At 46.6% G+C, this 12,020-nt stretch overlaps 1 protein-coding gene across 3 annotated transcripts in view; it reads right to left on the reverse strand.

Moving 5' to 3' along the window:
* SHISAL2A (shisa like 2A) overlaps positions 1–11,598 on the reverse strand; it is a 59,722-nt gene extending 48,124 nt beyond the window's left edge. For 2 of the 3 annotated variants that reach the window (XR_003859021.1, XR_003859020.1), the window contains exon 1: positions 11,234–11,598. Coding sequence is in view for 1 of the 3 variants with exons in the window: in XM_029618687.1 (XP_029474547.1) it covers positions 11,234–11,415 (182 nt within the window). In the remaining 2 variants the exon portion in view is untranslated. The remainder of the gene's footprint in view (positions 1–11,233) is intronic. The other variant, XM_029618687.1, reaches the window with a different exon arrangement.
* Between the last annotated feature and the right edge of the window lie 422 nt (positions 11,599–12,020).

Genomic DNA, 12,020 nt, shown 5'->3' on the forward strand with positions numbered 1-12,020 from the left:
AATAACATAGTAACATAGTAACGACCATCCAGTCTGCCCAGCAAGTTGCTCATGGTAGTACCTGCCACATCATGCAGGTTTCCCTCCTGCTTTCTGTTATGGGTTGTATCTGCCGCTCTCTGCAAGTTATCCTCATGCCTCCCATTAAGGGCAGTCAGTAACTGCCAAACTGTGCAGGTTACCCCCATGCACCCCTTTCTTAATCTCCCTCCTCCAGTCTCTAGGGATTTGCAGAGTTTATCCCATGTGAATTCATTTACTGTTTGTGTCTTCACCACCTCTTCCAGGAAGGCATTCCAAGCATCCACCACTCTCTCCGTGAAGAAATATTTCCTGATGTTGGTTCTGAGTCGTCGTCCCCTGGAGTTTTATTTTGTGACCCTTATCTATACCGTTTCCTTTCAAATGGAAAAGATTTGATGTTTGTGCATCATTAATACCTTTCAAGTATCTGAAGGTCTGTATCATATCTCCCCTGCACCTCCTCTCTTCCAGGGCAGATCCTTCAGCCTCTCCTCATAGGTTTCCCGATACAGAACCCACATCATTTTGGTCACCTTTCTCTGGACTGCTTCCATCCTTTTTGACATACGGTCTCCAGAACTGAATGCAGTACTCCAGGAGAGGCCTCACCAAGGACCTGTACAAGGGGATTACCACCTCCTTTTTCTTACTGGTTATTCCTCTCTCTATGCAGCCCAGCATTCTTCTGGCTTTAGCTATCGCTTTGTCACATTGCTTTGCTGCGTTCAGATCAACAGACACTGACACACCAAGGTCCCTCTCCTGGTCAGTGCTCGTTATTCTCCCCCACCCCCATCGCATACGGCTCTTTTGGATTACCGCACCCCAGATGCATGACTCTGACCTTCTTGGCATTGAATCCCAGCTGCCAAATCTTCAACTGCTCCTCCAGTTTTCTTAAATCACTTTACATTTTCTCTGCTCCTTCAGGCAGTGACCACTCTGTTGCAGATCTTACTGTCATCTGCAAAAAAAGGTCAAAATTTTCCTTCTAACCCCTTCACAAAAATATTGAACAGGACCGGTCCCAAAACCGATCCTTGAGGCACTGCACTTGACTCTGTTTTCTCTTCAGAGCAGGTTCCATTTACCATTGCACATTGTTTCCTGTCAGTCAACCAGTTAGTAATTTACTCCACCACCTTGGCGCCCACTCCCAAGCTTCTCATGTGAGACCGTATTAAAAGCTTTGCTGAAATCCAAGTAGATCACATCAAGTGCTCTTCCTTGATCCAGATCTCTAGTCACCCAATCAAAAAACTCTATCAGATTTGTCTGACAGGACCTTCCCCTGTCTCATGTCCAGCAACCCACCAGATTGTAGATAGCTCACTATCCTTTCCTTCAGCAGAGGCTTCATTAACTTTCCCACCACTGAGATGAGACTGACCAGCCTGTAGTTTCCAGCCTCCTCTCTGCTACCGCTCTTGTGAAGCGGGACCACCACCGCTCTTCTCCAGTCCTGCAGTACCACTCCCATTTCCAGGGATCTATTGAAAAGGTTTTTCAGCGGACCCGCCAGCACATCTCTGAGCTCCCTTAGTATCCTGGGATGTACCTCATCCAACCTTCGGTCTTGTCCACTTTCAGTTTTTCTAGCTCTTCCTATACATTTTTTTTTCCATGAATAGGTTTGCATCTACCTCACTCCGGTCCATGGTCTTGTCAACCAGCAATGGTCCTTCTCCAAGGTCTTCTTTAGTGAACACCGAACTAAAGTATTTGTTTAATATTTCTGCTATTTCCTCATCTTGCTCCACACATTGCTCTTTGCCACTTTTCAATTTTATTATACTACTACAGCCTCCCTTCTTTCTCTGATATATCTGAAAAATGTTTATCACTCACTTTACCTCTTTGGCAGTCCTTTCTTCCAACTTGACCTTTTGCTTTCCTGATTTCTTTCCATGTCTTCACCAGGTAGTCTTCCTTGCGTTGCTCTGTTTGGGATCCTTTGTACTTCTTGTACACTCCTCTCTTTGCCTTTATTTTTCAGCCACCTCCTTTGAGAACCAGATTGCTTTCATTGACGACTCACTCGCAATTATTTTATGTTCCTCCAGCAGGTCCTCGCCAACCATTTGTGAGCCCTTGAGTCCAATCCAATGCCCCAGCACTGGGGCCAATGCAATAAGACGCGCGCTGAAAACGGGCGCTCATATTCCTAACGTGCACACAGCCACATCCCCTAGGTTTCTGATGCAGTATTTAAATAAGGGGCTGCAGAAAAAAGGGTGCGCTAGGGAAGAATGTGTGTCCATAGCACTCAAATGCATCAGACGCTCACAACTGCAACAGGAGCTCAATATGAGCATCCATTTTTATCCCACTTCTTCTGGCCATTTTCTGTGTTATTTTGTTGAGGTTTGCTGAAGTCACCCATAGCTAAGTGCCCTTTGCTATGGGTGCCTAATTGTGCAACCATAAGAATTGTTTTCTTTTATTAATCAAGCCAATACACATTTATTTTTCAACACCACAAGCAGTTAATTTAAGTGTCACAAGGATACTATTTATTTTATTTATTTAAAAGTATTTTTATACCGTCTTTACAAACAGTGTTTAGTCAAAACGGTTTACATATATCAAAAATAATAAAGATGAAAATAAAAACAAATTAAAATTAAAGTAAAAGTTAAAAGTAAGAATAATAATGATTGAAAGTGGGTTAACATATAAAATATAAGTTACAAAAATTTTTCATTAATATAAAATAACAAATTGTTTAAAATTAAATAGGTAGCAAAAGAAATCAATACACAGAGCAAGAGAATGTTGGGTGCCTAACTGAAGATATGTATTCTGGAAGTGTGAGATGATTATTTAGTGGGTGGTATCTGAAATGCGGTTCGAAATAGGTGAGTTTTTAAAGATTTTTTGAAATGCTTAGGATTGGATATGGATCTGATAGGATCCGGTAAAGCATTCCATAGAATGGGACCTATGACTGAGAAAGCTCTTTTTCTGGTAATATCAAGACGGGCTTGTCGAGGTGAGGGAATGTCAAGAAGGTTTTTTTCCAATGATCTTAGGTGTCTAGTCGGTTTGTAAATTTGGAGGATGGAGCATAAAGTAACCGAGTTGGGAGTGTAGATAAGAGAATGTATAATGGACAAAATTTTAAATTGTATTCTATGTTTAACTGGTAACCAATGTAAAGACTGAAGTATTGGAGTAATGTGGGTTTTTTTTGATGAATTTGTTAGGATACGTGCTGCTGCATTTTGGATTAGTTGGAGTGAGTGAAGCGTGTTTTCTGGGAGGCCTATATATAGAGAATTACAGTAATCCAGTCCAGAGAAAATGAGTGATTGAAGAATAGTCCGGAAGTCATGAAAAAAAAGTAGAGGACGTAGCCGTTTTAAGAGTTGAAGTTTATAGAAGGAGTTCCTAGTTAACATGGATATGTGTTGTTTTAGTGAAAGATCTGTATTGATAGTTATGCCTAGATTTTTTGCAGATTTTGAAATGGGGATGGTTGTTCCATTGAATATAAGTTGAGAAGGGGGGCCTATAGATGAGTCGGTAATTGATGAGAGGTGAACTATTTCTGTTTTTTTTGGATTTAGTTTCAGACGATTATGAGATAACCATGTATCGATGGTTGTAAGATATAGTGATACTAATGATAGTGTATAGGTCCAGGTCCTGTCTAAGGTCCGGACCCACCGGACCTTAGACAGGAGCCCAGCCTCCCAACCTTCAGGAAGAGACTTAAGACCTGGCTGTTTAAAAAAGCTTTCCCGGACACCGATTAATTCTATTCAGCCAGATTCTACCACTTCCACATGTAAAAATGTTATTACTAATGTAAATACCTATACCTAATGTTATTCTCTTTCTTTTCTTCTCTCCTCCCAGTTCTATTACCTTGTTATTTGTAACTGCTTCCTTCTACACAAATAGGTTATTGAATTGTTTACTGTACACCCCTGTTATATGTAAACCGGCATGATGTGTTTGCAACATGAATGCCGGTATATAAAAATTTTAAATAAATAAATAAATAAAATAAATATGGTACCATGAACTGTATATCGTCAGCATAGATTTTGAAGTTTATATTTAAAGAGGCTAATATGCGGCAAAGAGGTAGCAGATAGATATTGAAAAGAATAGGAGATAGAGAAGAACCTTGTGGAACACCTGATGCAATGGAATATGGATCGGAGGAGTAATTGTTTATGTTGACTTGTTGGATGCGGTCTGATAAGAATGAAATGAACCATTGTAGTACAGTACCTGTAATGCCTATAGATTTAAGAATGGAAATAAGTATTTGGTGATCAATGGTATCGAATGCTGCTGATATATCCAAGAAAACAATAATGTGGTCCGTGTAAGAGTCAAAAGCCCGAAATATAGAATCAAAGGAAGTTAGGAGAAGGGTTTCAGTGGAGTGACCTTTGCGAAATCCATGTTGATTTGTATGTAATATGTCATTTTCTGATAAGTAGTCTGATGGTTGAGATAATACTGTTGATTCAATTAACTTGGCTAAGGATGTTAATGTGGCAATGGGTCTAAAGTTACTGAGATCGAATTCTTCTTTGGATTTGTTTTTTAAGATAGGTAGAATTGAGGTTTTTTTGAGAGAGGATGGGAAGAAACCGGTTTCTAAGGATTGGTTTACTAACTGTGCTAAGAAATTGCTAGCGTGTGGGCCCAATGTTTACTAAGTAAAAGCACACACAGAGGACCAGATTTGTTTTTATTTTTCATGAGTCCTTGACTCGCAAATTGACTTCATACCACCTCCGGGGCTGGAGTTAAATTTGCAGCGTTAAAAAGTGTGCGTTAGGCACCCTGCGATTTCCTGCATCGGGGTGGGGGGGGGGGGGTAATAACTAGGGATGATGTGCATTCGTTTCATTCGTTTCCTATACAAGCATGTAATATTAAACGAATGAAACGAATGACACAAATGCACATCCCTAGTAATAACTAATAGACTCATTTTCATGGAATTCACATGTGATGGGCACTATCGGCTACGCATTTCTTTGGGCACACGTTTTGAATTCACTAATCTCCTTATTGCATCCTTAGTGCTGGTCTAGCGTGTCCAAAACATGTGCCCAACCATGCGTAGCCCCATGCACTGGGCTGAGCACACTTTATTGCATAGGCCCCACTATGTAGCAGTGCAGACTGGCTTTGATATGGCCGATCCTTCACCTCTTCCCAACAAATACATAAATGAAGATTCAGTTGCTGTATCAAAATTAAAAGCTATTTCATCAAAAATACGACTGGCCGGGATCCAGAGTCTACATGCAGAGCAATGACTGAAATGATTGCCTGGCCAGCATTGCCTTGCATAGACCCACAAGTGCTCTTAAAGTTGACCGAAGAGAAATGAATAAACTGCCGTAGGCAAAGCGAGAAGCGCAACCGCTGCTACTCAAATGTCCAGAGTCCTTTGTTCAATAAATTATTCACAGCTGCTTAGGAGTGTGGCAGGAGCTTCAAATCCTAGTTTTCAATCTGAAAACTAATATTTTAATTCCATGTTGTTAGGGGAGGGGGTTGCATTAAGGAAGGGATATATTAGTATTTTAAACTTTCCTCAATAACCTTGAGGTCCATATTCATCCAATGGCCAACTAGGAAAGTTAGTTGGATAAACTTATCTGGCTAACTTTCGGGCCGATACAGTACAGTGCGCACTGTTAACCCGCCATTGGACGCACGTTTTCGACGCGCTAGCGTTACCCCTTTTTCAGTAAGGAGCCGAAAACACGTGTCCAATCCCCTGAACCTAATAGCGCCCGCAACATGTAAATGCATGTTGATGGCCCTATTAGGTATTCCCGCATGATTCAGAAAACAAAATGTGCTGCCAAGCCGCACATTTTGCTTTCAGAAATTAGCGCCTACCCAAAGGTAGGCGCTAATTTCTTCGGGCACCGGGAAAGTGCACAGAAAAGCAGTAAAAATTATATTAAGTCGGAGGTCCTGAAAGTTTCCAAAAGTAAAAAAAAAAAAAAAAAAGTGAAGTCGGCCCGCAGCTGTCGGGTCGAAAACCGGACGCTCAATTTTGCCGGCGTCCGGTTTCCGAGCCCAAGGCTGTCAGCGGGCTTGAGAACCAACACTGGCAAAATTGAGCGTCGGCTGTCAAACCCGCTGACAGCCGTCACTCCGGTCCAACAGGCGGCGCTACAGACGCGCTAGTGTCCCTAGCACCTCCTTTTGCCTGTTTTTACCTCCAGGCCTCATTTGAATAGAGAATCGCGCGCACAGGAGAGTGACCTGTGCGCGCGCCAGGATAGCGGGTGTTCGCCTGCGGACTTTACTGTATCAGCCCGTTTGATAGCTGAGTATATAACATGGCCAGATAACTTTAGGATAGCCAGAGCATACCTGCTCTGGCTATCCTAAAGTTATCTGGCCATGTTAGCCAGATAATGCTGAAAATAGACATTATTTATTTAGCTATAAAACCTTTTATGACCCGCAAACTCCAATACCTAAAATGTTGGATGTGGCACCCTGGAACGCCTTCCAGATCACCCCTGATGTAGCCCAATATGTTTACAGACAGCTAAAAACATATCCGGCTACGTCAGAGTCAGACAAATCAATGGCATTTTCAAATCCCAGAGTTTGTCTGGTTAAGTGCCAGTCTGAGCCAGACAAGCACGCTGAATAGGGATCTTTTCCATTTTAAAATTCTATATAGGACAGAGCTCGGCACAAGCTCATAGGTAGTTTGGAAAAAAAAAAAAAGCAAGTAGTGAACAATGAAAGGTCCTACAAGGGAAAATAACCAGGAGAGCTCTTCAATGCTAGAGAGATCATAACTAGCAAGTTTACCAACAAAGATCTCCAAACACTCAATATCACATGCCCACTTTAAAGCGCAAAAGCGGTGGTTTATGGTTTATTGTTTTTATATACCGTCACATCGGCCTGGCCTTCATAACGGTTCACAGTGGGGGAAAAAAATCACTTGGATCCATAAAATGTAACAATTATAGTGCAAACTTTGCTCACAAATCACAGATACAGATTTTGAACAAGCTGATATTTTGTAATGGGGGATTGGGGGATTGCAATGTGACTGGGACAGAGTTGTGATTGGTGTGTGTGGTGGCTGAGTGATGGTTGATGCAGTGTTTTTGAAATGTATTTAAAGGGTTTATAAAATCTCTCTAGGTAGCCCAAAACTCTTGAACTCCCTCCCAACTGAACTCAGAACTCAAGACAACCTAAAAGCCTTCAAAAAAGAACTAAAAACATGGATGTTCACCAAAGTATACCAACTCACCCAATAAACAACACAACGCCAACACCCTCTGGTCTAACCTGAAGAAAAATTAAATTCAACACAAGTATGGATTATAACAAAGAATTGAAACGTGAAAAAACTGAACAGCAACTAACTTGTATATAATATCCCTATGTTAACAATCTTTTGAACCTTTTCAAAACCCTTGTTATCCTCCTTAACCTTGTAACCTCTGTATTTTTGTAAACCGTTATGATGGCGAAACTGAATGACGGTATATAAAACTCGATAAATAAAATAAACAATCAAAGAAGAAAGGAGCAGGGAAAATATCAGCTAAAAACCGACACGGACACTGTCTCGGCATTCAAACAATGCCCACCTTGGGATTAAGTTTTTTTTCTTCACAAAGCGGGAGACGCGCTCGGTGGACTGCAGGCCCATCCCCGCCGCCCTCTCCTCCAGCCTGGGCCCGTCGTTGCCACCTCCTCGGCAAGATGCGGCCGCCCTCCAGACCCCCGCGGGGATTGCCCCACGTGGGCCTGAGAAGGCCTTGCCGCGATCCTCCTGTGTGGCAGGATGCTAAGACTGCAGGATCCTGCTCCCCTTAGGGCGTGCTCGCGCCGATCTCCAGCTAGTTAAAAGGGCCGGGAGAGGGAATCCCGCCGGGGTGCTTCCGGATGTCATCACAGCTCCCCGGGTATTTAAGGCTTCCCCGGACATCCCTCCAATGCCTCAGCAATAGATCGTCTCACCTTGAGAAGTGCATTGCCTCTGCGTTCCTGTTCCTGGTTCCCGATTGTGCCGAGTGTGTTCTTCAGTCCCCGTGTCTGGTTCCTGGTTCCATGCAGCCTGGTTGTCTTCCGGGTTCCTGTCTTCGTGGTCAGTTCCTCCTCCATCTGTCTTCAGCGTCTGTATTGCTCCTGTGGACCCTCGCCTTCTCCGCTCTTCCTCATTCCTTATCTCTGGCTTTTGACCTTGGACTGGCTCCTGGCTTCATCTCTGATTTACCTTCTGGCTTTGATCTCGGCTTGGACCTTGACGCTGCTTGACCTCCACCTGCCCCTGACCACCGCCTGTTCTCCCTCCCTCACTGAACTCCAACTGCCCAGACCAGTGCCTGAGCCACGACATTGTTTGAATGCTGCTCATCTAGACCTCAGACTGGATCTGAAGGCAAGTAGAGCAATGTCATGTTCTGTCTCTGATCGCGTGGCAGCTGTACCGGCGGATGCTGGTAAGCGTGGGAAATGCAGCAGAGATTTCTACTCGTTCAAGACCTCTCATGATCTTAAAGACCTCTATCATATCCCCCCATTATCATCTGTTACACTTGCTGTAGCAAGGCTCCAGCGCTGAGCTCCATGCCTTCCCCTGCCTCAGCATTTACCCCCCCCCCCCCCCCCTGCTCTTGGGTGGGATGAAAGCCCTGAGCAGGGCCATAATTAGAGCATTTAACAACGGGCAGTTTGCCCCCTCCACCCAAAGAGGGTAGCAAGAACAGTTCTCCTACCACAAGCCGTCTCTGACAGCTCAGACTATGCCTCTGCTCTGACAAAGAAGAACCTTGTGCCACCAGACCAACACCAACATCCTCTTCCTCCCTCCCTTGCTACCCACCTCCACCTCAGCTACAACACCTGTTTTAGTTGTATAAATGCTTAAAGCCCTCCCTTGCATGTTATTTAATTTTACCTTATGATACCTGGAGGGCGTGCATGTAATATACAATACTCGCATCCCCTGTTAGGTTTTTAACACTTAATTATCGGCTAACCATAGTTAAAATTTGAAGTAAAAAGTCTTAATGGCATTTGTGTTGTCTGAGCACAAAACTGCCATAGGCAATTCAAAATAGAGCCTGCGGGGGGGAGGGGGATTTCTTCCCGCTCCTCTCACTGAAAAAGAAAAAAAAAGTTGCTGATTTGCTCTTTATTTTGGAAAAGAAGTGGTCAAGATCTGTGGTCGCCTCTGCCACATTCAAGCCCCGAGCAACTTTGGCTTTCCGCTTTATGCAGACGGCTAAAGACTAAAGGAACCAGCCAGATAAGAGGGAAAAGCCGTCAAACACGTAACAAGGTTTGTAATAATAATTAGCCACCCTTAATAATCTGCAGCGGTGCTTCCATTAAATATTACTGGCACGCGCCTCTTTAAACCGACCATTCTTTGCAAGCAGTTTTGGTTTTTTGCGTGGCTCATAGTTTTCTCTGCTTTCCAAACTGAAGAGGTCAGCACCCGGGGAGTGGCGTGAACCGCGGCTGGGGGAGCAGTCGCGCCCTCCCTGGCGGGGGGCGGGGGTTGTACAGCCGGGGAAGGAGGAGATGGGAGTCCTCCGGACATCTCAGGGGCCGGCTGGGGGTGCATAACACTGAAAGGAAACTGTGCTTTACAGTTCTATTGCCCCTAACCTTGGAGTGAAGCAGCAACCCGACCGGCTGATCTAGTGCATGCTGGGATTTGTAGTTCTAATATTCTGGGCAGGGGGCATTGCGGCTGAATGGGAGACGGGAGACACTCCAACCCCCCCCCCCCCCTCCAAACCTTCCCTGCCAGCTACAGGAACAGGCCCCCTCCTCACCCCCTTTTCAGTCTGGTTTTTGCTTGTAGTTTATTTAGAAAATTTTAAATAAAAAATAAAGTTTTTAAAAAATAAAAAAAAAATACAAAGACATTTTATTTTAGTCAAGAATAAAAACCGTTTCCAGAACTAAATGAACTGTTCTACAGTCACTCACTCCTTTTTCAGTTAGATCGGTTTCGGCTTTCAGGGTACAGATTCCTTCCTTTTCAGCTCGGTATAAAACAGTTCTGATGTGCTTGGGCACTCAATGGCAAAGCCACATCTACAAATCCATGCCCGCAATCGGTGCAGAACCAGGGTAGGACCAGACCCCTGCCCAGAACGTTTGCAGTCCGTACATAACATAAACGTGTTTTGGACTGAGCATTGGTTTGTTCGCTGGAGCACCGTACCACAGTTGGGAATGATGAACCTCTCCATGTACAGGGTCATTATTACTCATTCACAAACACTCTGTCTCCATAGCCCAGCACCTGTTATCACTCGCACCTAAAAATCTGGAGCAAAGACTTCAGGAAGCGATAAACCCAGACCCTTTGCACCAGCGGCAAACTTTGTGCTCTGCAAACACGAGCACCTCCACCTCCATTCCTATTCCTTCCCCTCACCTCCATCCCCATCCCATCCGCACACCCACCTCCTCTCCATCCCCACACCCACCCCCAGCCCCTCCCCATCCCAACCCCCCACCTACATTCCCATCCCCATCTCCTCCCATTCCATCCCATCCCCACACTCACCTCCTCCCCATCCCTTCCCCCACCTCCATCCCCACACTCACCTCCTCCCCATCCCTTCCCCCACCTCTATCCCATCCTATCCGAACACCCACCTCCTCCCCATCCTATCTCACCCCCCACCTCGATCTCCATCCCATCTTATCCCCACACCCACCTCATCTCTATCCTATCCTACCCCATACCTCAATCCCATCCCCACCTCGCCCCATCCTATGCCCATATCCACCCCCACCTCCTCCCCATCTCCATCCCCACACCCACCTCCTCCCTATCCTATCCCACCATCCCACACCAACCTCTTCCCCATCCCATCCCACCTCTCTCCATCCCACTCCCACATCCTCCCAATTCCACACCCACCTCCTCTCCATCCCATCCCCACCACCTCATCCCATCCTATCTCCACATCCACACCCACCTCCATCCCCACACCCTCCTCACCCCATCCCCACCTCCTCCATGTCCTATCCCGCCCCCTCCTCTTCTCCATGCCCTGGTTCGCAGCTGCCAGAGGGGGGGGGGGGGGGTTTGATCCGAGCTCCGGACACTTCGTATTCTGCAACCCCTTACTAAAGAGCTGATAAAACAGTCCCACGGAGGACGGTGCTTTCGGTCGCTTCCCGTAAGCGGGGGGACGGCAGCTCAGCCCCTTACCTCAGCCACCACATGTAGCTGTGCTCGTAGGGGAAGAAGCTGTTGGGGTCGTCGCAGCAGTACTTGTCGTCCTTGAAGCCGCAGCAGTAAATGGCCGCGGGCTCGCCGTCCGCCCGGGGGCAGCTGAAGGCGCTCACCAGCCCCTCCTCGGCGCTGGTGTAACTCGTGCACTCCGCGCTCATCTTTCGCCGTCTGTGGCCGGGAGCCCGAGGCAAGGGCTGCGAAGGGAAGGGAGGGGAGGGGAGGGGGGGGGGCGAGGCTCCGCTCCCCTCTCGCCGCCGCTGCCAGCGGAGGCTCCCGGGGCGAGGGAGGAGGCAGCACGCGAGCCCTCTGCTGCCCGAGCTTAAGAGGCTGCGGCACGCGAGCGTTCTGTTCCTAGGGGGTGGGGGAGAGATGGCACGCGGGCGCTCTATGGTGGGTCGGGGAGGCGGGAGAAATGGCACGCGGGCACTCTATGATGGGAGTGGGGGGGGGGGGGTGGATGACATGCGGGCACTCTGATGGGTCGGGGAGGGGGAGAGATGCACGCGGGTACTTTATGGTGCAGGTAGGGGGAGAGATGCACGCGGTCACTCTGTGGTGGGTCGGGGAGGCGGGAGAGATGCACGCGGGCACTCTGATGGGGTCGGGGAGACGGGAGAGATGGCACGCGGGCACTTTATTGTGGGGGTGGGGGGATGACATGCGGTCACTGATGGGTCGAGGAGGCGGGAGATATGCACGCGGGCACTCTTGTGAGAGTGGGGGAGGAATGACATGCGAGCACTCTATGATGGGTCGGGGAGGC

The sequence above is a fragment of the Rhinatrema bivittatum genome, chromosome 10 (assembly GCF_901001135.1).
Source record: "Rhinatrema bivittatum chromosome 10, aRhiBiv1.1, whole genome shotgun sequence".
Classification (NCBI taxonomy): Eukaryota; Metazoa; Chordata; class Amphibia; order Gymnophiona; family Rhinatrematidae; genus Rhinatrema; species Rhinatrema bivittatum.